General features: G+C 40.4%; 1 protein-coding gene across 1 annotated transcript in view; it reads left to right on the top strand.

Moving 5' to 3' along the window:
• Positions 1-25,259, top strand: part of MTHFD2L (methylenetetrahydrofolate dehydrogenase (NADP+ dependent) 2 like) — a 36,093-nt gene that overhangs the window by 4,913 nt on the left and 5,921 nt on the right. The window contains exons 2-7 of the mRNA XM_075422061.1: positions 2,238-2,422; positions 3,735-3,857; positions 9,025-9,177; positions 9,974-10,081; positions 15,737-15,829; positions 21,480-21,605. Coding sequence (XP_075278176.1) covers positions 2,238-2,422; positions 3,735-3,857; positions 9,025-9,177; positions 9,974-10,081; positions 15,737-15,829; positions 21,480-21,605 — 788 coding nt within the window. The remainder of the gene's footprint in view (positions 1-2,237; positions 2,423-3,734; positions 3,858-9,024; positions 9,178-9,973; positions 10,082-15,736; positions 15,830-21,479; positions 21,606-25,259) is intronic.

A 25,259-nucleotide genomic window follows, 5' to 3' on the forward strand; every position in this document is an offset into this window, starting at 1 on the left:
GTGTGTGGTTAAGTGTAAACACTAAGTACTCATATTCTTTTTTATTTATTTTTTTAATAAACTAGACCAGCAGAATGGTAATGCATGAGTAGCTGCTAATTGTGGAGTATCTAGCCATGTAAATCTTTTTATTCTAAGTAGTGTAATATTTGTTTTGACCTTGGTTTTGGCCTTGGACTTGTAAAAACTTAGGTGCTGGCTGGTTCAGGACAAAACTATTTGCTATATATTATATGGAGGTGACGTAAACTTTCAAATCTGTTTGAAAACTTCTGCTAGGAAACATAGAAGAAACGATGAACAGTTTGACCTAAGCGGTGGTTCTCGCAGTAGCGGTATTTACAGCGTGGTTACAGTGATGGCATTTTTCAGTGCAGAGTTAACCTCCTGGATATGGGGAGTGCTCTTATGAGCTTGGGACTCCTGACAACTGGGGCACTCGGTTTCTGAACCATTGTAAGCCTTGTTACCTGTGTCCCAGAAAAGACTTGCGTTAGTGACATTGCACTGATATGGGTAAGCTATGGGTGGCTGAGCCCCGGCGGCTCAAGACAGGTGTATGATCATCAGCTGTGAGCGCGGGCGGGGAGGGGGAAGCTTGCTTGCCGTAAACAAGTAGCAAAATTGACTTTCCTTCCTTAAAAGATAGAACAGTGTCTGTAACTTGGCAGGCTCTTGATCTGTAACTCTGTAAGATACAAAGCTGACCTTTCACACTCCATTTTCCGATTATTTGGTAATTTGAGCTGCTCTGTGGTTAATGGTAAGTCTCCAAAGCAAAGGCTGAAAGTTTTATCGAAATATTTCTTTTCCCTGTACTTAGTCTTTAGTGAGATTCTCTTTGAGACCTGGAGTCACTTTCATAAACGTTTGCCGTAAATGTACGTGCTATTTAGCTTCTCCCTTCCCAGCACCTTTAAGTTACGAATATGAAAAATAGAACTACAGTTTGCATTGATACCTTTCTTAATTTCCCCAAAGTATTCATTTAGCTGTTGGAATACCGGAAGAGGGTAGCTCTTTTAAAGTAAGGCTGTCCCATAACTTCTTGCTGAGGAATAATTGTACTGGTTTTCTTCTGCAGATGTGAACTAACCCGGGATCATTTTGATCTTCTGTACTTGGGCTTCCCCAGAGTATTAATTTATCAGAGTGGGCTTAACTTGAAACATTTCTATTTTCAGGCAAGTTTTTATCTGGTACTATTGACTCTGGCTGCGGCTTGTAGAACTGGCAGTTTGTGAAGAGCCTTTGATGCCGTGCCTCCTGGCTAGCATATATCACATGCGTTTTGTCCTAGCTTATAATGTCTGTGTGAGGGGGTTTTTCCTTTTGTATTTGGGTGTGTATGATTTTGTGGTTTTAGCACTGGTTTTCTGTTCATTTGCTTTGTTTTTAATACATGTATGACTGAGAAGATTGAGCGTGATGGGGTGACAATGGTTAGATTTAAGTGGGGACAGATCTTTAAAACTCAATGAGTCTGTGGCTAGATTTCAAGGAAGAGGCATGGACTTAAAAATGCTTGCTTAAAGATTAGGAAAACATCCTTTGGTAATGCATTTAGAGTAAAAATAGCGTAGAAATGCAATACACTTTCATACGGATTGAAAATATTTTTTGGCACCAAAATATTGTTAAGTCCTTGTATTCTTAAATGTATATGCCAGTGCACACAGGTGGGCGTTAATTATTTATTTGGCATAATGAGTACATGGAAGAAGTGTCTTGTACCAAGGGCAGGTATAGTTAAAATATAAATAATGAAGATGAGAGAGAGACATCTATGAAAATGAGCACATACGGAGCAGACCATACAGGAAAAGAATAAAGCCACATCTGTTGGCTTAATTATTTTTCCTTTATATATATATTTAAGTTAAACACCACAGAAACTTGTGTTTAGGAAGTAGCTGAGGCTGGTGTAAAATTGAAGGAAACAAGGTATTTGTGTTTTTTGTATGCTAAGTATGTTTCTAATACTTTGCTTTCCTGACAAACAGTTGGATAAATTGTTCTCAGCAGAGTGTGTTTGGCTTTTTTTTTAATACTAGGCACCTTGTTGGTGTCACTATAAGTGATCTGGAATAGTGTGTTATTGTTTTTCCAATATTATTTGAAAAACTGGCAAATAAACTAATCAAAGCATTTGCAAATATTTAACACGGTAGATCACACAAAGTGTCTTGTTTATCAAATTTTAGACCTAAATATTATGTATCTTTTTGTCTTTGTAGTGATGAAGCAACCATTATCTCAGGGACAAAGCTTGCTAAACAAGTTTTGAAAGAAGTTCAAAGGGATGTAGAATCGTGGATATCCTTTGGAAACAAGAGACCTCATCTTACTGTTGTATTAGTAGGAGACAATCCAGCTAGTCATATCTATGTCAGAAACAAGATAAAAGCAGCTGCAGCTGTAGGTATGTGTTATGTAATATAAATGTTCCTTTGGTAAGCACAAGGTACTGCTATTTGAAAAATTAAAAAAAAAATGGAGGGAACCCCCTTTGTATCTTAATTTAATTTTGCACTGTTTTCTCCCTCATCTTCGGTGATGAACCTAAAGAAAAGAAGTTGCATTGACATGTGAATAAAGTAGCTTTAATCGCACAGGGATGGTAGCCGTAAGTTCAATTCTGTATCTTAAAATGTTGGTAGGAAACAGGTTGAACCCTTACCGTTAGAAACTGGAAACTGAAGAACAACACTGGGGAAGTCTATAACTGGCTTTGAGAGGCTTGGTGAATGAAGATAATCAGAGAGAAATTATGTCAGTTTTTAGTTGTTTCTGCAAGGCATTTTGATTATTTTTGAATGTGAAATAATTACTTAAGAGCTTGCCTCCTCAGTACTTGTTAGATTCCTTCTTTTTTATGTGGGTTTTTCAGCCCACCTTCAACTGTGGTAGCAAACCCTGCTACCCTGCAATTGATGGGATCAGTCATTAAGTAACCAGTTTCACAGGAAGATATTGAAAAGAGCTCTTTTCTTCATAATGTCAATTGTCGTGTTCTTCTGCTGTCTCTCATGGAATATCTGTCCTGTTGAGTGCTTTAGGTTCACAGTAGAGCCAGGCAAGCCGATCCAAAACCAAGGCTTCACAGCCCTGAAGAGGAAGGGCAAAATTTCAGACGTAATGAAATCAAACAGTAAAGCTAAGTGACTGAATACCTGGGATAAAGCCCAATCACTACAACATCTCATCTGCGAATGAAAGAGTATTGTAGGCTAAACAGTGAACTTCAATGTTGTTGCTATCAGTGAAACTGCAGTCTTTTGGAATAACTTGAAAATTTTTTTTTTCTACTCGAGTTTTGTTCCACAGAAGTAGAAAAGATAGCAGATAAAATGCCAGTAATGCTAGCATACCTTTATCTGTTCAGTGTTGGTTGTAATTCTCAAGAGCACATTTGTAGAAAATGCTTTATTTTCCAAATATTTCTAAACTGTGGTTTAATTTTGGAGCTACTGTGTCCAACTATAGCATTTTTTTGATTTTACTTTTTTCTGTATGTTTCATTGTAAGATTGCACTTGACATATAGAAATACAGCCTTACAGACCAGACAGCGAAAGCAGAATTTTTAGCAGGTCCTTAATGGTTATTTAAGACAGTTGTTACGGTTATTCAAGGTAGCTATTAAGTATCGGACAGATTTTTTAGACAAAATGACTAAGCCGTCCGTAAATTTCCTGATACTAAAAAGTGTCTTCTGTTTTTGCTTTTTATCAGGCATTTCTAGTGAGATCATACTGAGGCCTAAAGACATTTCTCAGGAAGAACTCTTAGATATGACGGTAAAACTCAACAAGGATTCAACAGTTAGTGGTTTACTAGTGCAGCTACCTCTCCCAGGTAGGTGACATGTTTTGTCCCACTCCTCATACAGTCAATGTAAGAGGCAAGAGTTTGACAATGTTGGGTTGCAAATGTATCTTAGTGACATAAGAAGCTCTTGAAAGAGGACGTGCATAATGAAGGATTAGTTGAGCTGTTAAATTTGTCGTTGTATACGAACCTGTGTTTCATTTTAAACAAAAAAGCAAACTAAATTGTGAGAATAATTTCATTTCAACCTTGCCTTTTTTAAATTCATATTTCAAGGAATTTCCCTCCACACACACACTTTATCCAGTTGATTTCCATTTTTTTGTTGTGTTTTTTTGTTTTGTTTTTTTAACGTGTCACACGATTTTGCCTTGAACTTCAAGACCTTTGCCATATTTTCATCCCCTGTGTCATGCCAAGTTGTGCTGTCTAGCAGATGATGCTGCGGCCTCTCTCGCAGTGGTTCCAAGTTTGCCGTAAGCATTTGTCTGTGTTTTTTGTGCTGTCTGGATTGTTCCAGGTGAGCTTTGTGCTAAGGTCCTAAAAGCCTCTACTATATTCTTGTTTTTCATTTTCCTTCTCCTAATTTGTAATAAAAACTCACTAAAATATCACTTGGCAGTAGCTGGGAAAGTGTTTTTTTAGCAGTGATAAAACGTAGTTTTCATCTAAATCTACATAAGTCAGCTTAGGTAAACCTAATGGAGAGGTACCTAGATTACTAGAGTCGTAATAAATTGACTGGCATGCCGGGCTTCCCCTGTCTCTGTGTTTTGAAGTGTTGTCTTTTGGCATACGTTTGTACTGTGTGCTCTGACGGGTAGGAGCTGTCTTGTTGGCATGTGTAGGCATGATTTCTAGCACTAGCTGGGGCTCCAGGGGTTACTGTTTAGAAGTATCTCTGATGATGGCGAAGTCGAAGCTTTGTTTCTAGGTGAGCTCTCCATTTCCACTCTTAGTCCTAGTTTTCACTTTCAGACAGTTCTCGCTGCCTTTATTTCATATCTACAAAACAGCAAAAATTGGGGTAGGTGCTGAGTGTTATAGAGGAAGAGATGCTTGGTTTGTGTTTGTGATTAACATCAGCGTGCGTGCTTAGGAAGTTTTGCGCTTCGTATTATATGAAAGCGAGCTGAAATGGGCCACCGGTTGAAGTAAGGTGGCCACAAGGTGGAAGTGTAACATAGGTGAGGAGACCGACGTCTTGGGCGCCAGGTGAGGAACCCTGGGAGCTGATGGAATGTGGTCAGTTTGTTGGAACAAATCTCTCTCCGACTAAGAACAGATTAGGGGAAACAGGTAAGAAATTTTCATTTTGGTGGTAAGAACTCATGCAAAAGATGTGGCACTGACAGCCTAGGGATACAAATCTTTCTGTCTGAAGCATGTAGCAAAGGAAACGGACTCATCCGCTCGACTCCCACTCCACTGTCGCGTTCCCCAGAAATGGGAGTTGTCGTGTGTCATTTGTCTTACTTGTGTGGATACTGGGTAAAATTGCAGAAATGCGTTTTTTTGAGGGGGATATCAGGTCATTACACGCTCCTCTTGAGCTGTCTGCCTTCATTGGACTGAAGTCTTGAAACTTAGTGAATTGAAACCAGTTCAACATTTGAAAAGAAAAAAAAAATTAAGGTAATTGTAGTTGTGTCAGTTCAAATGTCTGACACTAGTGCACTTAAAAGTTTAGGCCCTAAAATAATTGGTTGAAGATCCCTCTCAAAACTACAGTCTGTCACAGTGACTGCATGAAGACTAGTTAGCCTTCCTCTAACCTATAAAACTTTCTGGTTGGAGTCCTGGCCGTTGCCTGCCTTAGTGAAAATCTTACAGTAATTTAATCAATAGCAGAACTTTTTCAGTATTGCAGTGTTGTATAGTAAAGTTAAATATGCAGGTTATCGTGAACTGAAGATGTTCAGGAAGTTCTTTCCATAATAGATGTCAGATACGAGTGTGATTACTGATTTTTTTTCTTCTCCCAAAGTTATTTCACAAACGGAAGGGCAGAAAGCTTAGTTAGCTCATTTTCCAAAATTCTTTTGATTTGCATTGTAATGGAAGGAGGCAAAGCCTTAAAGCTGTGAAAACTTCATCAATCTAGGCTGCTTATTCCAGAGTTGAGGGTGTTGTGTGGGGTTTGGGTTTTTTTGCAGTAAGCTACACACAGGTGTGGCTTTTGATCAACATTGGGATAAAAATAGAAGCAGAAAATAGCTTTGTTCTCTTTCACTTTTGTGAGCTGGAGCAACCTAACTTTGAGGATTGTCATCTTCGCCTGAGGAAAACTTCCTTTCTCTGCACCTTTCGAGTGCATACTTCTGATGTGGTAGTGGTTTTGTGGAGAGTTTCCTGTATCTTTTTTAAATTGCCTGGAAGATGTCTATGAAATGTTAGATATTCATTTGAGATAGAATATGAGAACCTCAATATTTTCTTAGTTGTAAGCAGCAAAGGAGTATGAGACAAATGAGTACACACATGATGCCCCTCTGTTGTGAAAGACTGTGCCAGCGTAGGCATGGCCTGCTGTGGTGGAACTGACTGTTAAAATCATAGCAGTGGCTCACTGCAGCTTCGTGAAATTCTTTCCAGGGAGCTCATTGCTGCTGAACAGCTTCCTCCTTGCTCCGTGTCTGTATTTCTTGATCCATACAGTATGTTTTCGAATCCCTTTTGTGCTGTGTTTGTATTTTCATCTTTTTTTTCCCCCCCTCTTTTGAAACCCAGTCTTTATTGTTCATATGTCGACATTAGAGGCGCATGTTATTTATTGTGTAAAGAAGAGTTTCTCTGTGTGCATGTCAGAGTAGCTAGGTGAGTGATGCCCAGTGTTGTCTTGCAAGTTTGGTTAACAAGTGAAAGTGTGAGGGCAGAGAGGAACTTGGCATGGAGAGTAGCCTGGAATGACAGCAAATAAGTTTGTGTGAGTATCAGCCGAGAAGAGGCTAAGCGTGTTCTGTGAGACTTACAGCAACATACTTAAATTATTTTGTTCCTCTGGAAATAAATGAGGCTACTTGCAGTCAAGTGAAAACAAACCAGGAAAATACATTTCTTGAGGCAAATAAAATCTACTCATTAAGTGACATAGTAACTGTCTATACAGCTTGAATTGGTTTTGTTTCTTTGGGGATGGTCCGCCCAAGACAGTGTTTTAGAAGGGTCTCTGGTGAGGAAGGGAGGGTGTCCACATCCTCTCTTCTCAGGCCCACATCACCCTGCCAGTCCCCAGCGATGCAGCTGCATTCCTTCCTGGTACTATGTGCCCTTTAACGAAACTCTGCAAATCAGTTTTGAGTGGGGAAGAAAAAAATCCATGTAAAGCGTGATTTCATTCCCTTTCACGTGGATGTATCTCTTAGCTGTCTGTTTCTGGGAAGCTGAAGACAGACAGCGATGAACGAGGAGGTGTTTGTCAGAGCAGTGTTCTGTCCTGTCCCAGGGGCAAGGAAAAGCATGGCTGCCGGGTTTTTGTTTGATGAACAACTAACTTGCCTAAGGTTAGCAAACTTTCTTTTGCAAAAACTGTTTAATTGGTTACTCCAAATTTCTTTCTTCTTTGTTTTTTTTATTCCCCAAGTTAGCATAATACAAGGTTGCCTGCAGTCTGGATTAGGCTGGTTTGACTTCTAAAGGACTGTTTCATTAGTGTACTAAACATCTGAATTTCCACAGTGCGCTCTCATTAGGATTCAGAAGGAAGCTTCCTCCCATCAGAAAATGGAGAATTAAATTGTAAATCATAGCAGTCTGGTTTAACTCTAGGGTTTTTTTAATTGCAAATCTTTTAACAGGAGATTACCACATTTTAAGTTTTATAACATGCATGATACCTTTTAATTAGCTAGCTCCATTTAATGCAAAATCATGAAATACCGAAGTAGAGCTAGTTAACTACTAAATTCAAACATCTTATATATGTCTATAAAATATTTTTACTGGGAATGTCTGTATTTTGTAACCAACACTCATTTCCCTTTATGGCTTTATTTAAACATCCCATTATGTTCCCTGAATTGAGCATTGGGATAGAGCAGTCGTAGGGTTCTGTTAAGGATCTAGCCTGGAATGGGTGTTGTATCACTATGTAACAGGTGAAAAAAACAGTCTTTCTGAGATGCAAGTAAAGCTGGGAGTGTAATCCTGGAAGCAGTTTGGGGCAGTATTGCTTCGTTGTTTAATAGGCTAAAATGTTCCTGCACGTTGCAGGGGGGGTGGACTAAATGACCTGTAAAGGTCCCTTCTAGCCCAAACTGTTCTATGATTCTAAAATTGTGACTGAGGTACCACTGAGTAAATGACACTTATTAAACAAACTTTGCGTTCTGGGTCAGTATGGGGACGTTTTGTAGAGCTGTTCCTCTGGAGTGTCTTTACGTATGAAAGTAGCTTTGCGGAGGTAGGAGTGGCTAATGCATGTTTTTTCCAGCATCAGTACCAATGTTTATGCAGTAATAGCGTTAAGCAGTTGCAGACCTATCCCCTATCAATAGTGCCTATGAAATATGTTCATTACAAATAGATATGAATAGTAAATTATATGCAGGTATTCTCATTGAAGCCATACTTAATGGTTTGAGCTCATGAATATCAGACAGTTTTATGCGTTCGCACAGTTTTCCAGTGAGGTGGGATATGTTTTGGTCCTACTGATTAGCAAATCCTAAAAACAGTTATGTCATCATAAAATGGAAAATAAAAGCTAGACCTGCCAAGTGATTTCAGCTTAGGGTTTCCATACATTTCTTTAAAACTTAGGTCATGTATCCTTTGGGGTCTTGGAGACAGGTAACATGCACAATAACTTTTCTCCTATGACATTTTTTTTTTGTGAGCCACTTGGTAATTAACATGTTCAGAATGCAGAAATGACTCTGAAGTGTCTTGCTTAAACTTTTATTTTTATTGTTACTAGGTCATCATTCTCAGCTGAGTATCGGCCTCTCCTATTTCGGCTGAATCCATTGTATTAACAGTGTCACAAACTGAATCATCAATTTTCAGTAGATGACTTTAAAAGTTGAAGTTGTAACTGCTGCCTTTAGAGGGGGAGTGGAGTTTATTCATAATGAATAATAGTTATTACCCTAGCTAGACCAGCCTTGTGTGTTTCTCTGTGTAGTGATTCAGGTAGTATTGATGGCAGCTGGCAAGTGAAAGAACTGTAATTTGAAAGCAGTGTTTTTCCTAGATCACATAGATGAACGAACAGTTTGTAACGCTATCGCACCTGAAAAGGATGTGGATGGATTTCATATTATGAATATTGGACGTCTGTGTCTTGATCAGCCTTCTGTAATACCTGCCACTGCTGCTGCCGTGTGGGAAATTATAAAACGGACAGGTAAGAAACTGAACTGTATTGAAACTCTCTTTATCTCGGAAGATGAAGGAGGAATAAAGTCAGGTGTGAGTTGAAAAGCGTAGGGTATCTAAATGTATTGGGCTGATTCAAGAACAAACATTTAGAGGATTAATCTAAATAATAAGGAGGTGCCAAATAGATGAGATCTTTTGCCAGCAGCATAACTATAATTAAGTGCAGACAGTAGTCCGCGTAGCATACTTGGCGAAATACTGTGGTAGCCTACCTTCTGCGTTTTGTCATGCTGCAAGGAGCTGTCTGTGATATTGCTGAGCTCCGGATTATTTATCAAATAGAGGATTCAAATGTAAAAGTTCTTGTGGGGGAAGGGGAAAAAATAAGAACAAAAATTGGGGCATTTAATTCAGTACTAGAAGGGGAAAAGAATGCATCATATGTATTCAGCAGTTGTCATTTTGTAAGTATAATATATATGTTCTTAATGGTAGGCATAAGAGCTTCCATTTCGCTTTGTGGTCAGAGAAGAGAAATGAAGTCCCTCCAAAGGGTGATTCAGATAACCTGAAGAAGTTGCCAGTTTTGTTTCTCTAAGGTGAAAGCTGAAAGGTGTTTTGTGGATTCATCCCTCGAGTTCAGCCTTGTGGATTTCGTGTTGATGGCAGCAGTCCACAACAGCAAATAATGATATATTGGGGATAGAGAAGAAGGGTTTAGGTCTATCAAAACAGTGAAATACAGTTTTTTGATAGTGGTGGTTTTTTTTCTTTTTCTTTCTCCCCCACCTCCCCCCTACATCCCCCACATGCCCCGTAAGGAATACAAACATTTGGAAAAAATGTTGTTGTAGCTGGAAGATCTAAGAATGTTGGAATGCCTATTTCGATGCTTTTACATACTGATGGAGAGCATGAAAGGCCTGGAGGTAAGTCCACAACCTCCTGTTGTTTTAATGTTTCCGTCTGTGAAATCATTAAAATACAGCTGACCAGAGGATTCAGATAAAAAGAGAAACCTTTTGTCTCTTGTACAGTATTTGTAACCAGAGCAAGGAAATAAATTTGCTAATCTATTTCCTGATGTATTCTCAGGAGAGAGCAGTTTCTGGACTCGACTTTTTCTGGTGTTATGTCATCGTTTTGTCCTCCATTTGAAACAGCTGCTGTTTAAACATGGTTAGCGTGGAACGTTGGGGATAATACCTGACGGTGTGGCCTTAAAGAGCTGCAGAGGTTCATGTGATATTTGTACGAAGTAGTGTAGCTATATGTCTTATCCTCATGCTTATGTAATATTAATTTAAAGTTTTTCATACACATACATGCACAGATATATATAAAAAAATGTAACGTGATTCTTGTGTTGTGCTGTGTTGGTTAGATGATGATTATGAAAATACCCAAATGACCAACAAAGTAACTTTTTCGGTGTGAACTCTGTGATGTTACACATTGGCCTGGGGCATTTTTCTGCAGTGCGTTTTATATGCCCTTGGAAATTGGGGGTTGTAATGGAAATATTTTTAAGTAATTCTAATTACAGAAGCATGCATGTGCTGCTGTAATTGTGCTGCAGAAAGAAAAACAAATATAATTTAAATAGAATACTGTCCTTCTGCAACTTCATTTTGATGTTAGAAACTGCCAAGGTGGTGTACACAAATGAGGTAAACATGAATGTTTAATCCTGGGCATATTTAATGGGAGCAGAGTGAAATCTATTATTAATATAATAAAACACTAAAAGCTTCTTACTAATCACAGAGTTGGTTTTTCCATTTAGCCTCTGTGGGAAAGTTGCTATTTGAAACTTCTCTCGGTGTTTGAATTGTAATTACCATCGGTGCATAGTTCTGGTCTCATCCCCATTCCCATGAAAATTAGTACCATTTTTGCCGTTTGCTGCAAATATTGGGTTCCATATATTACTGACAGTGCAGGTCAGTGTTTGAAATAGGCTGTATACAACACAGAGTTAGTTGCAAACTACTTGCATGTTTCTCAGTTGGGCATGAGGAGGCCTAGTGACCCATGATTCTTTCAGCAACTCATTACAGAACCCATAGTAGTTGCATGGATGTTTTTTAGCTGTAACTAAATACTGTTTTGTAGCTTTCAGCTTTTGAGTTAGTTGGATCCATGCCTCAGATTTGTTCACTTGTATCTGGGGTTTGTAATTCCTATTTGACTGCCAGGTAGTATGACTTGTTTTGGGGGGCTAGTCCACGGGTTCAGCCTATGTACGAACTTTGTTGTGCCTCACAGTCGTCTGCCTGCGTTCTGATTCCTGACACATTACTTCACTGGCAACCGTACTTACTGGCATTGTTGTTGATGCTATGTATGTCAAATATTCTACGTAGGGACAGAAAAACATTCCCATATTCCCTTACCGATAATGACACTGGAATCTAGATGTAGAAAGAATTAACTCATTGAAATTATCTTTGCTTATTCTGAAGAAATTGATTTATTTTTAAGGTAATTTTTCCTGTTTTCTAACCTGCCAAGTGGTAGTATATGGTATAAAGCAGCTGGCAATGAGAAGACAGAGGAACATTTGTACTTCTTTCACAATAAATCACTGTGAAGTATGTATTTGTCATGGACATGGTGATGAATACTTGCGTAGTTGCAGTAGTCTAGTGTAGTTTTCATTCCTGACTCGCAGATCGGGCTGTCCTTGAAGGTCTGCTTGGTCTTCTGCAGTTAGCTTTCTGCTCCGCTTCTGCTCTGCGCAACAAGAGGCCAGCCTGGACGGCGTGTGGAAGGGAGGGCAGGCTGGGCAGTGGGTTCAGCTTTGCCTTGGTGGCTATCAGAATTTCTGGATGTATCATGACAGAGAAGAAACTGAAGGCAATTGAGATAAAGCTGAGATAGACAGTGAAAGAGAATGCATAAAGCTGAAGTATAACGGGATCAAGGAAGTGGAAAGATTGGAAAGGTGGATGTAATAAAAATAATAGCTTAAAGGGAACAATCCTTTCCACCCACTTTCTTAGCAACTAATAGCAGGGCAAAATTTGTGCGTTGTGATCAGAGACATCTGTCAGGATACAAGATGAGATATCTTTGACAAGTGTGTTATGTTTCTAAGATGGAAGTGTATTTTGAAGTTGAAAATTACATGTCAGAGTTGCCAATTTTATTTTTTACCAAAAAAAGTCAGGTTTTCATCTTAAGCATGTTTTTTGAACAATTTTAACCTCTGGAAGCTTTTTTATTCTTTCTGTTGTTTTTTTGTTTGTTTTTTTTTTATTCAGGGAGATGGGGACCAGAGAAGACCTACAGTTAAGTGCTGAAAAAGAACTTCCTCGGGTTGTCAGTCAGGATAGGGTTTTATCAGCAACTGGGCTGATTTGATTAAATAATTTTTATTGAGAAGTGACGCAGGTGTGTGAGAGATACTATTTTTTCTTTGTTTTTGTTACGAGTTTTAGTTGTTGCTTTGTTACAGATGATGAACAAAACCTAAAAGCTGGGGTCTGTCTTCATCTGTGCTGTTTTGTCTGTAGAAACCGTAATGTCCTGCAGGTGGCAATATCTGACCAGGTCGGAAAACTGTCTGAACCTCTGCAAAACGAAGGTAGTTTTGTGTAAGCAGGTGAAGAGACTGTCTCTTTTTTATAAGCTAGTGAATTGTCTCAGCAGTGTCGTGCAGACTCTTAATTGCTAAATATATTCCTCCTTTCAGCAGAAGTAGCAGTGTAAAAATAGTTGTTTACTTTCTGTTTTGGCATGATCACAACTAAATGGAAAACCTGCCGTTTCTGAGGTGTCTGTAAGCTTCTGGACTGCTATTCTGAAGGTAGGGGCTTTCCCCCACCCCTGTTTTTTTTTTTCCTTTCCCGTTTCATAGTGAGAGCAATTACTTGGTTTCAGGAGCGGACTACAGACACATTCCTCACTAAATTCTTGATAGGGAAACAGCACTGATTTTGTTTCTCAGAAGGTGTGAATCTTTGTAGCTTTGGATTTTATCTATTGGTTTTTCTCAGCTTCTCTGCTAAGCACAGGATAAGAGGTCAAAAGTATCTCATTATGTATTTAGTTTTGGAAGTAATCCTTGAGATTTTGGGCAAGACATCCTTCTTCTTTTGCTTCAAATAGGTGTCAGAAGTTTCCTCTATTTCAGTCAAGCCTTTCTTTCCAGAATCCAGCGATAAATCTATTTGCCTTTCATGTTTGAAGGATGGCCCTTCAAAGAATCCTAAAATTTTAGTGAGATTGATCGAGCATTAGCCAAGAAAAGGAAAGTGTGGAACATCAAAGAATAGGCATGGGTCTTCTGCAGGGGGCAAAGTGATTTGTTATTAATGTGTTTGGAGAATGAGGCCTCCAAAGAGGTAGAACTCCAACCATCTCTACAGCCTGTATGCTGCTCCCGCAAAAGGGTATGTGCATGGCCTGCATACAAACAAATCTGCAGCTGGAGACATGCTGCTTTAGATTAGCAAAATGAGGAGTATCAATGGGTAGAAGTTCAGTCCTGTTCCGATTGTTTTGTCTATATGAGTTGTTATTTCATAATCCTAAAGGTATTCAAGGAAGAAAGCTGAAGGAATCTTGACATGCAGGCTTTATGTACTGGCTGGGATGTTGCTATCACAAGGAGGCTTACAGTGAAGAGGTTTTTAAGACAATTAGCTGTCTAAGCTCTCGATGCACTTAAATTCATGGGAAGTTATAGAAAGTTGGTGAGAGACTTCTAACTTCTGGCAATTCTCCTAATTTCATGGAGTTGCTTATGCACATTGTACTTTTCTGTTCTCATTATCAGAAAATGCCTTGATCTGCTTCTCTTTGAGGAGACGATATGCACTGTAGAGACTGAAGAAGAGGGATCAAAGGTGAGGGGAAAGAGCAGAGAAGTCGGAGCACAGATGGGTTGAAGATTAGATGCTTGAGAAAGAGAGTTAATGAGGTGAGAGGCACAGATTAGATCAGTCAGACACATTCCAGAGGAAGCAGATGTGGTGGTAACGTCTGAGATGGCAAAAAAAAAATTTAGTTTAATGGTTAATAATGTGGTGTAGGAGTCTGTGATGGGTGGAAGGTGGAGATGGGGGGATCGAACACCTGAGCACTGTGCGGTACCAGTAGTTGACAGGAGAGTGTTGGGAGGAGTCTCCTCTGACAGCTGTTGTCTTTGCTGTTTTCTTGGGCAGTCCTTGAGGGATCACCATGCTTGGTGTTGGATGCAGTATGAGACTTCAGTCCCTATCCCCATGACAATTCGTTTTGTGTGTAGTGCTCTCTCCTCAGTATCCTCAGCACAAGGCTTTTCATGTCTCACTAGGAGGGTTTATTTGTAGCTTCTTGCCAAGAAGTGTAGATCCGTGCAGGAGCAGGCTCCAGATCTTTTGAGTTTGCCCAAAAGGATGTGTGCTTCTATTTGTGATAACTTCAAACACTTCCTACTCTGGTGTGAAGTAAGGGTTCAGCTGTTCTTGTTTTATTGGGAGATACAAGAGAGAGATGGATGGACACCTGCAAAAATCTAAGCACCTTTTTTTTCAGTCTTTTCCGTTCCTTTTGTTGCACTTGAGCTACATAAAGTGATGACTTGGAATGCTTGGAGTGTGTGGAAAAATACATGCATTGGATGTATTGATTACTTAAGTGGTTATGGTGACAGACCTTCTGAGATCCATCCTGTTGGATTTTTGTAAGTATTGATGCTGCTGTTGATTGTGTTCCACATGTGTGATCAAGAGTGGCTCTCCTTGATGAATTCTGGTGGTGTTGCTGTCGAGAGAGGGATTTTGCTGTCTGACCCTTGCATGCAGTTATGGGTCAGCAGGGTTTCTAAGCCAAGACCCTTGGCCCAGCAGTGTCCTTGTTGCCATAGCTGCTAGACTCATTCACTGCACAGTTGGGCCCTGCGAAAGAGCCTCAGTTGTCATCTCCTGTTGTTAGCCAGATTATCAGCCGTGTTTATTCTTGGGAGAGGGAATGTTGTTAAGAAATAGTGCCACTTCACTGAACTTGAATTACAAATTATTCCTTGAGCACTCAAAGTCAGTCAGAAACACAGGCCAAAGACTAAACTTGGACTCAAGGGAAAGGCTGTTATGAAATGAGATTACAGGTACAGCGAAGAGTGTGGTCTTCTGTCTATACAACAGAATGTCAGGGGGAGCTCCAGGACCAATGAATGACAAACGTGGTTGAGGACAGATCTGAATGTGGTGATGTCATCCTTCAATTTGTGACAAACAACTGCGTCTTATGGCACGCTATACGAATCGTGCTTAATAAGGTAGACACTGGATTCCGTGCTGGGTTTGCTCTGTGTAATTCCACTAAATGTAACGAAACTGATTAAGGAAGAAGTTAGTTTACAGTGTAGAAATGAATTCATCCTGTGAGAATTTTTAAGAATAAACGTTTTTTTCATATGTGTGAACCGCAAGTGTTTTGAGTGTTCTGCCTGTGCAAGTAAATGATGCATCCCAAGAGAAATCTGAGGATCTTCTGTACTGTTGTTAATGTACCAAAGTCAGTCATTTGCACCTGAAAGTAAATGCTATACAGGCGTTTTATACGTGACAATTAATTGATAATCTCTTGCATTTCAGGTGATGCTACAGTGACCATTACTCACAGATACACACCAAAAGAGCAGCTCAAGATCCATACGCAACTCGCTGACATTGTAATAGTAGCTGCAGGTAACGCTAGTGTTGTTAATACTCCAGTCACAACGTTTACAACCTAAAAAGTAGACTTTGGTGTCTGTGTTGGTGGCACTGTTAGCTGTGTCACATTTCACCAGTAATTGGTGCTCGTGTTTGCTGAGGGTGTTGCAGTAAGTAGGATTTCTTGTTGTAAGAAGGGCAAGTTATTGGGCTCTTTGTTCTTGCCCTTCACATTTGCAGACTCATAAACTGTTTCTCATCACATGTGACACCTTTCCCTTAGGGAGACTTTAGAGTGAACTCCAGATTGGGAACCAGTCGGTGCATAGTTTATACAGGTATAATTATGTAAATTAAAACATTCTCTGTGCAGCACAAATATCATGAGTCATTTAAATTTTGACAGCAAGGGTTTCTTCAAGTCAGCTGGAGGCTGCATTCATGAAACAATGGTACCATTCCCTTGCTGTTAGGATTGAGGGCAACCTTGCCAACCTTGCTTTGGTAACATATGTTATTAATGGCTGAATTTTTATTTAATTTTTTTTTTCTTTCATAATTATCATGTGAAGAGGAAGAGAATGGTAATTGCCTAGAGGAAGGGGTCTGAAAGATTAGTGTCTGTATTCTTAAAGCATGGGGCGTGAAATAGTTGCAGTTTGACTACTTGAGAACAAAGAAACAAACTCTGCTTCGGAGCAACCTCTGTTTTTTATGGGTATTGTAAATAGAAATATAAATTAATTTAAAAAAAACAAACCTTAAACAATCCAATTTACTAAAAACCTTGGTAAAATTCTGTGTCCCCTTGCAGCTCAGGATATCCTCCTTCTCTCGTACCATTTTGGAGGACTACGAGAGGATTGTGTTTTCCTGTTTTCTCCTCCCTTCCTCCCTCTTCATCATCCTCAAAACTAAAGTCTTGCTTACTTAGATGAAGATAGATAGTTACCTGACTGAAGCTCATCACTTCCTGTTGAAGTGAGATGTCCTTTGCTTCAGGGCTTAACTGCACCGTCTCTTTCTCATGCCAGGTCAGGAGCAAGAAGCAGCTCAGTTGTCCCAGGTGTGATGACTCAGCTGCGGGCCTGACCGGAATTCTCACACTGCGAATGAAAGATAATAATGTGTGTGCTAACTGGAAATAAACTAGCAAATTTTCATCCAAATTCACTGCTTCCAGTTTAATCATCGCCTCTGATTTTTATGCTGAAACATGGTTTGCCATCAGTTGTGCTTTTAGTTAAACGGTTCAGTAGCAATTCTGCCGTGTTTGTCCTTCACTTTATTTTCCTTGTGTCATTTGTAACAGGAGCGTGAGAGAACACTCATTACACAATACTTGGAATGATGAAAAAACCTAGGGATAGATTGTGCAAACAGTATGCAGCCCTGCCGCAGTGGATGCTCTGGGGAATATCAGAATTTAGAAAGGTGGAATCCCTCCAAGGTTCCTCTTGTTACTTGAGAACTCTGCAAATTGTACGCATTCCCCGGGAATGTGTGACCTGTTCAGTGAGTGTTGTAAAAAAGGTACCTTCTGCCCTGCCAGAGAGTAACAACTGCTGTCATTGGCCACTGTGCAAGATGTGGAAACAGAAAAGAGCTTTCTGTGTGTGCCTGCGTATAAGAGCAAGATGCCTGTTCTCATTCTCTTCCCATCTCATACTTTTAGAATAGCCATCTGCATTCTGGCTCCCGGTTTGGTGACTTGTTGCAGTGGGTCTGTTCATTCTGCTGTGGTACTCTATTTCTGAGGAATTTTCTGTTCACTTGCATTCATGGCTTTTGTAGCACTTCGAATCAGGTGCTTCTGTTTTTACTCTTGAGTTTGAGAACACCTATCTTCATATATTGTCTCCCATTCGCCCCCTGCCTTGAGACCCCGGTTTTCCTGCTTGGATTGTAACTATCCATGCAGTTTATTCCTTCCCTCTCGTTCCCTCCCAACTCCTTGCATCATAAGTTCTAACAATGCTGCTCTTGTCCAGCCTACTCCTCCCTCAATTCTGTGTCTCTGCTTCCAGGTGGAGCTTCCTAAACTCTTTCAGTACCATGCAGCTTTTGCATTTCTAGCCAAAGCATCATGTTTCCTAAGCCTAAGCACCCCCGGCACTTTGCATCCCACTGTAGCCTTTCCTGTCTTTGCCTGCTATCCCTGCCTACACAGACATCCCCCAGAGTCTGTTCTTTTTGCCATCAGCCCAGACCCGTAATGGAAGAGCAAGTGCAGCTTTACCTGTGGTGCTTGCGTAGCCACCACAGTGCTTCCAGGGCGGTGATGGAGGCAGCAGGCAGTCTTTGACTAGTCAGCCTGCTGCTTCTGTTCTCTTGGCTTTCCAGTCTGCCTTGAGAGAGGAGACTCGTCTGCCTGCTGGGTTCTGAGAGGGGGTAAAGAGGAGAAGGAACAGGGGTGCCTAATGCCAGTTGAAATTCTGCTGGGACTACTTGGCTCTGTCCCTCAGGATGTGATCTCTGGTCCTCGCGTATAGGAGTTGCTGATTTGGCAGACCCTTTTATTCAGATAGTCACTGGCTTTCTCAGGTGTTGACTACTTTACAGTTCTTCTACCTAAGCTGGGATTAGGTAGGGCTTTGTCTCATTTAAAACATGATTTATCATTTTCTACAAAAAATTGCCAATGAAAGATTTTTCCTACGTTCTTCAATCAGTGCGTTTTAGGAATAGCTGCTCTAATGCTTATCTCTCCCTGCTTGGTATGTAAAGTAGGCTTAAGTACATAGATCTGCTCATTTGGTTTGGGGGTTAGTTTATTTGTTGCTATTAAGTATTTGGCCTATTATCAAACCATTTTACAAAGGGTGTAACTGTGCAGCTTCCGTTAATATGCTTCCATCCCTATCACACACAGATCATTTACCCCATAAGGCTGAGGCATTATCCAGTTACCAGCCAGCTCGCAACTGATTGCGTAAGAGTGCGATGAAGGAGACGCAGCCAGATGCTATCAAATGGCATAGGAAGGAATTTGAGTTCTTGGCTTGCTCAAGATTAGAAGCAGAGTTTCAAGCTTGTGTCCTACGGGGGAGTGAGAAATGGAGAGCAAAGAAGGTTCTTGTATTGCCTGTATCTAAATTAGACTAACTGGCTGCGATCCAGCACTTCAAATGAAGCCAGAGCCCTTGCACATCAGCGCTTGCCTCCCATAAAACTACAGTCTCAAACCATACAGATTTGCTTTCTTTTTGTTTTTTTCTTCTCTCCACCTGAGAGAAAGCTGCTTTGGTGGGGAGAGGGGAGCTTAGACTCCCCCTTTGGACATACTGTGCTGCTAGAGTGAGCATTCTTCACAGAACGTAGAACTGATGGGATTGCTCAAGAAGCAAGGTGAATTGTAATATTAAAGTCGGAATTTCCCATTGCTCAAAGTTGGAGGTTGTTTTGTAGGGAAGAAATTTAGGGGGTCGTTTGAAGTGAATACAGAGAAGAGACTGCTGCTGTTGAAGTTAAGGTATGATAGGCTAATGCAGGTGATGTGTGAGGACTTCATATTCTTGGCTCTCCGATAGCATGCAGTGGCTTTGGTCTCAGATACTGCGTTGCCTTAACATTCCAGAAGGCGCTTCGTTTGTCGTGACTGTCCAGGCATAAACTTTTGGATGTCTGGCAACACATGATGCTGCTGTTTGTAAAGCAGTGCTAGTACATTTGTTCTAAGATAGTCTTTCCTGTAATTAAAATTACTCTCTGCAAAGAGGAGTCCTGCAGAACTCCTGTTCTTGAAAGGGAGGTCGTTTCTGTGCATCAAGTGGGGCTGTTGGCGTGCCAGAGAAGTCTTACCTCTAGCTTCAGCGCATGGGGGAAGCTAGATGAGATGGATCTCCTCGAAGTAAATGTGTGGTGCTACATGCAGTTTGAAATGCCATGCAGCAGTGATCTTTACGAAGTGGAAGACACTTACTGTCCAGGACTACTGCCTTAGAAAATGGTGTTTTGCCACCCCCTTCAATAGGACCCAGGTCAGATTTGTGTGTATTTCAGGTGTCATTTTTGTACTTCAGTTGTTTCAGTACCTAAACTCTTCTGGTGTCTTCTGCCATGTGTATAGGTAGCTCAACTATGCTGACTGGAAACATATAGCCATTGACTCAGCTCTTTGTCTGGAACTTGAAGTGACCTTTTAGGTTTTCTGGGTCCTGACTGTTGAGCATCTGCATGATGAATATCAAGATGCTTTACATTTAAATGTGCTGAAGAAATGTGGTGCATATGAAAGAGCTGAGGCGGCTTGTTGTAGCACCCTGTTTTAGCTGGAGTTTCTTAATAGCAAAAAAATTGTACCCCAGGACACTACACAAATGCAGCCCACGGAGAGATGGTGAAGGTGTGCAGTGCTGAGGCCAGGCCCTCTGGTCAAGCAGGGAAGTCTCCCGGTATCCCAGCTGATGTCATATGTTGAAGAGATTAGGGCTTCTATTGTGTCTTACGTTAACGTGATAGTGTCCGTCTGTGTTCAGTTGATCTAATCCCAAATTCTTTTTCTGGAAAGTTACTGCCTAACCAGTTGTTTGCTGTCTTGCCCTTGTGAGGGGTAATTATTTCTATGTAAATGTGGTGTCTTTCCTTTCTCCCTGTTGAAGGTCAAGTGATTTTTTTTTTTATGCTCTGCTCCTTTTTTTTTCTGGTGGCACATGAAGTCTAAGGTATTCTATTTAAAGTTTTTTTCCAGCTTTGTATCATCTGTACCTTGTGCCACTACTAAATAATACGTGTTCCTTGCCATCCTGCTAGTGACATTGTAAACAAACATCTGTCTCTTCCGCTACTCCCTGCGCACACGCTTTCAGTTTCATCACGTGCCATTGGAGCCTCTTACCTGGGTACAGTTACCCTGCTGGGTGTCCATCCAGTGCGTTTTTATCTCGCTCGCTTATGAGAAGGTCAGGTGGGGAAAGTTCTACTTGAAAGGCAGTTGCTGCTCTCCTACAGATTGAGCTGATGCTGTTCATTATGGGTAAATCGGAGCTGGCCATTTTATTTTTTCTTGTTGACTATCTGTTGCTTATAAATGACAGGATTCAAAAATAAGATGGCAGGATAGATCAGATTCTCTCACCATGCTAGCATATTTTTTTTTTTTTTTGGTGGCAGTGATATTTCTTGTAGTTCACGTTCGTTATTTAGCTGCTTGAAATGTCATGCAACTAACTGGTAAAGTATAAGAGAAACCAGAGAAGTCAAGAGTAACACGAATCCAGTGCAGATATTATAAAAGCAAAGATTAAAGAAAATGCTGTGGAGGTAGCATACAGCTGATGACGCTTCTGGATCAGCAGACTTCTGACAATACTTTGGTTTCTCGTGGCTCACAGAGCATCTTTATTGTCTAGCTTTTCGTTGGAAATGCTGTAGGAGGGTCTACTGCCACAAACCAGCAAGTGCTTCCTTCATTGAGATCATGTTGACTGTGTTTATGACTGCAAGTTTAGCTGAAAGTATTTAGCCAGAAGGAACAAATACCACCTTTTCTTCTCATAATTACAAACTGTGTGAAACTGAGGAATAATTCTTTTCTCTGTGTGTTGTATCAAGAAAAAATCAAAGTGAAAGAATTGTCTTTTTTGTGCATACATAACATGCATGCACACCCCTTGATATAATTTGAAACTTATGACCTAAGACTACCTGGCCATGTTAATCAAATATATCTTGGTGATTCCAGGTATCCCAAAATTGATTACAACTGATATGGTCAAAGAAGGTGCAGCTGTGATTGACGTAGGCATCAACCATATCCATGATCCTCTTACAGGAAAGACCAAATTAGTTGGGGATGTGGACTTTGAAGGTCAGTGAAACACTCTCTATGCAAACCTGTCGAGTAAATATGTTAAAGTTTGTGGGATTCATTCGTGATAAATACTTGGAATAGCCAGTGTCTCAAATGAAGCGACACTTGCAGGAATTTTTTCTAATTTATTTACTTAAATAAATTTGAACTATATGTTCGTATATCTGCTCTTAAGAAATGGTATGTTACTTAAGAGAGGAAGTGTTACTTTTAATTACACACACAAGCAACCTTTAAGAGATGCCAATGAGCTCCTACAGCAGTGTGGTGGCAGAAGATGCTTGTCTCCAGGTTTCTTTAATCCTTTGTGAGTCTGTGAAGTGTTTCAAGTGAGCAATAAAAAACGTTTCTGCTTTTTCACAAGTATAGGGCCTCCTCTGTTCATAGCGAGTAGTATTGTACCTCAGCTTCTCAAGCCTGTTTTTACACTCTTATGCTACACTGTGGAAGCGTTAACTTCTGCTTTAGAAGTATCCTTTGTGCTAAGGTTTCGTGTGGGTTCCACTTAAGCTGTTGAAAATCTTGGTTCAGGCAAGCCTAACAGATAAAAATTGGTGTTACGTATTGATCTTTTTATGTTTAATGTGTTGCAGGGCAAGTTCACAGTGTAACTTGATTAAATATCTCTGCTCTGGAGGAGCTCCAGACTGGAATAGCAGGATTGTTGCAGTTGAAAATTAAAGCTTATTGGCGGAGTTGAGTGTGGGAAGCTTAGACAGCATTTACCCACATTATTAATGGTTCTCAACAGTTCCGTATTTTGATAAGTATGAAAATCACCCACAGCTGTTTTTTTTTTCATGGCTATTAACATCTTGGCTGGCATAATGTCTCAAAGCTTAATTATATTCAAAATGTTTCTAGCCAGCTGTACGTATTTGTAATTACATCACTCCCTTAGTTGCTACTTCTTTTACTCATCATACACGATACCTGTCTGTTAAAGTCAATGAAATTACCTGCACAAGTGTAGCTAAGCAATTGTCTCAGCACACGTTTGGAAATGTGTAACTGTATGCATACAGCAGAGCTCCAGTAGAAAAATACTTTTAGAGTAAAACTCGAAATTGTTTTGTTTTATTATCTATCCTCTTATAGCATCACAAGTGAAAGGCTGTATTTTCTGCTTTGAGAGCTGAACAAAAGTACTGACAATTTTCAGGATTTTTCATTTGTTTTAGCAGGTATGGGAGGAAAAAAGTTATAACTTTGAGAAACATGAAATTGTATCCTTTTTGTTTGTTTTTCTTCAAATGCAAGACCTTCCGAATGCAATATAGGTGTAGATTCAATGGCAAGGCCATGATTCAGAGTTTCAGCAATGCACCGTATATGTCTCGTCATGTCTGCTGTGGGTTGTTCTCAGGATTTTACCTGGGGGGAGGGAAGATCCAAAAAAGAGGGAGGAACTTCAGCTTGGATTATGCCACTACAGTTGCAAGTAGCATTTCACTGTGCATTGCCAAAGGGAAATTGTTGTTGGTTCATTGGTATCGGTGAAAGTTTCACTGAATCTCTGACAACATAGAAAAGCATCCCAGTCTATGCAGTTCTAAATACTCCAAAGTAAGTCACCTTTGCCAAGTATTTGATTTGGCAGTTAGGAAATGGAACAAGCTAGTGTATTCATGTAGCAAATAATTTTATACTTTTCCTCCGTTTGATCACTCGACTGAATTTATATTTAAGCCTGAGTGAAAATGATTCTTGCAGGATGAGGCCGGGTACGTCGCATGACGTACGGCACCTGTTTAACGTCATGTAGCCCACCGCTGCCTATTGTCTCACCGTCCACTTCTTTAAGTAGAAAAACGTGGCCGTGGGGAGAGCGGAGATTTAAGCAGACAGTCAGAGGTTAACTTTGATTTGTAAGAAATAGATGGACATGGTTTACGTCACCAGGTCATCTGAATGAAAATCTCCTGTAGTGGAAATTAAGTTTATTAGATTGGTGGAAACTGTTTTGATTCAGTTGTCATTTCCTAGCAATATGTGGATGCCATCCTCTAATCTCTAGGCAGTAGGTTAGACACTAAAGTTTGTTTTTATCTCTTTAACAACAAAAGGATGCCATTTCAAAGTGGTTTTTTTTCTAAATGTTGTTCATTATTAAATTCAATATAAGAAATGCCTGGAGGAAAAAATTCCTAGCACAGGCCAAGACAATTTGATAGCTGCTCAAAAAAGGAGTTCTGAAGTTTTGAAATCTCTTCTAAAATCTGCATTTGTTTGAGCCCTGTCTGCTTCTACTGTAGGCAGCAGAGTGGTGTGCAGTCGCTTGCAGCCAGAGACCTTGCCATCGACAGCGCTTCCCACGGGGGCTGAGGGCTGACCACCACCATATGCTGGTGTACGTCCGTACACACTCTCAAGCCAAGCAACACACTTTGGCCGCTCTTTAAACTCCAATAGATGAGGAGGAGCAGTAAAATTGTTTGGTTTACTTGCAAAAATGCAACAGTATCAGACTTGTGTGTCTGTTCCAGCAGCTGTAATGGTTGGCTTGGTAGTGATGGCATCAGGGTACCTCTGTGCTTGCCAGCCTTAACCATCTATTTTGGGCAAAAATCCCAGGCTATATTACGGAATGTCTTTAAACAATATTTGTGATTTCCCCCATCTCCGTATGTCCTCTTTATTTTGACACTCCAAACTGTGTCCACATCAAAAACGGGATTTTTTTTTTTTTTTTTTTTTTTTGTCCAGAATAGCTTTCTGTGGAGTTCCAAGGTATCTAAAGGAACATGACAGGAAAACGCTGTGCCTGTGGAGGTCAGCTGCAAAGCACGGAGGTACCTAGCCTGGTGTTGCTGGGGTGTCTTAAACTGCGGGTGCAGCTCTCCATATATAACCAGCACAGCACATCCAGTGTACCCCTGTTTATGTTAAGAATTTGCCAACATACATGGTCCAGGGAAGGGGGTGTTTTGTAGGGAGCCACAAGAGGGGGGGTGAAGGGACAGGGAGGAGGAGGAGCAGTGGCATCCTTAGGTTATTGCCAGTGCTGTTTTAGTTACTTCCGGGCCGCAAGTTTCCATCACAGAAAGGGACACCCATTTCTCTGGACAGGGTAATACTTGTGTGGGTGTACTTGGCCCTTTTTTATAGGGCTTTGGTTGCCACAACAATAATGCTGAGAGGGGAGGAGGGCTGCAAGGACCAGGAACATGAAATAAAGGAACAACTTACACAGAGCGTTTAACTGCAATGGCTTTTTTGGGTGGAGCCCCATTTCCAGGAGTAACTGGTAGAGCAGGGTGGTGACATGCCGATGTAGTAGCTAACCTTTGAAACTGGAAATGCCCATGAAACCAAAGTGTACAAAACTCAAGTGGGATTTGCTTTAAATGTTGCCTGTATTTCTTTATGATTCCTCCCGTGTCTTTGACAAGCAGACAGTAATGCTGGTTTTTGAGTCTTTATTGAATGCTTATATAGATAAGAAATCCTTTTATGTAAGACCTGCATAGGTGATGTAGTTGTGGTATCAGTGGAGAGGCTTATAAAGGAGAATTGTTCTCGTCTGTTTTGCACAGCCTAGTCAATGTAAAAGAGACTCTGGAAAATGGGTGCCACCAGGAGCGGGGAGGGGTTCTCAGTACTGAATAGCAGAAGAGAGTGCCTCAACAAATGATGGATATGGTGAAGGGT

Source organism: Opisthocomus hoazin, chromosome 5 (assembly GCF_030867145.1).
Source record: "Opisthocomus hoazin isolate bOpiHoa1 chromosome 5, bOpiHoa1.hap1, whole genome shotgun sequence".
In the NCBI taxonomy this organism is placed as follows: Eukaryota; Metazoa; Chordata; class Aves; order Opisthocomiformes; family Opisthocomidae; genus Opisthocomus; species Opisthocomus hoazin.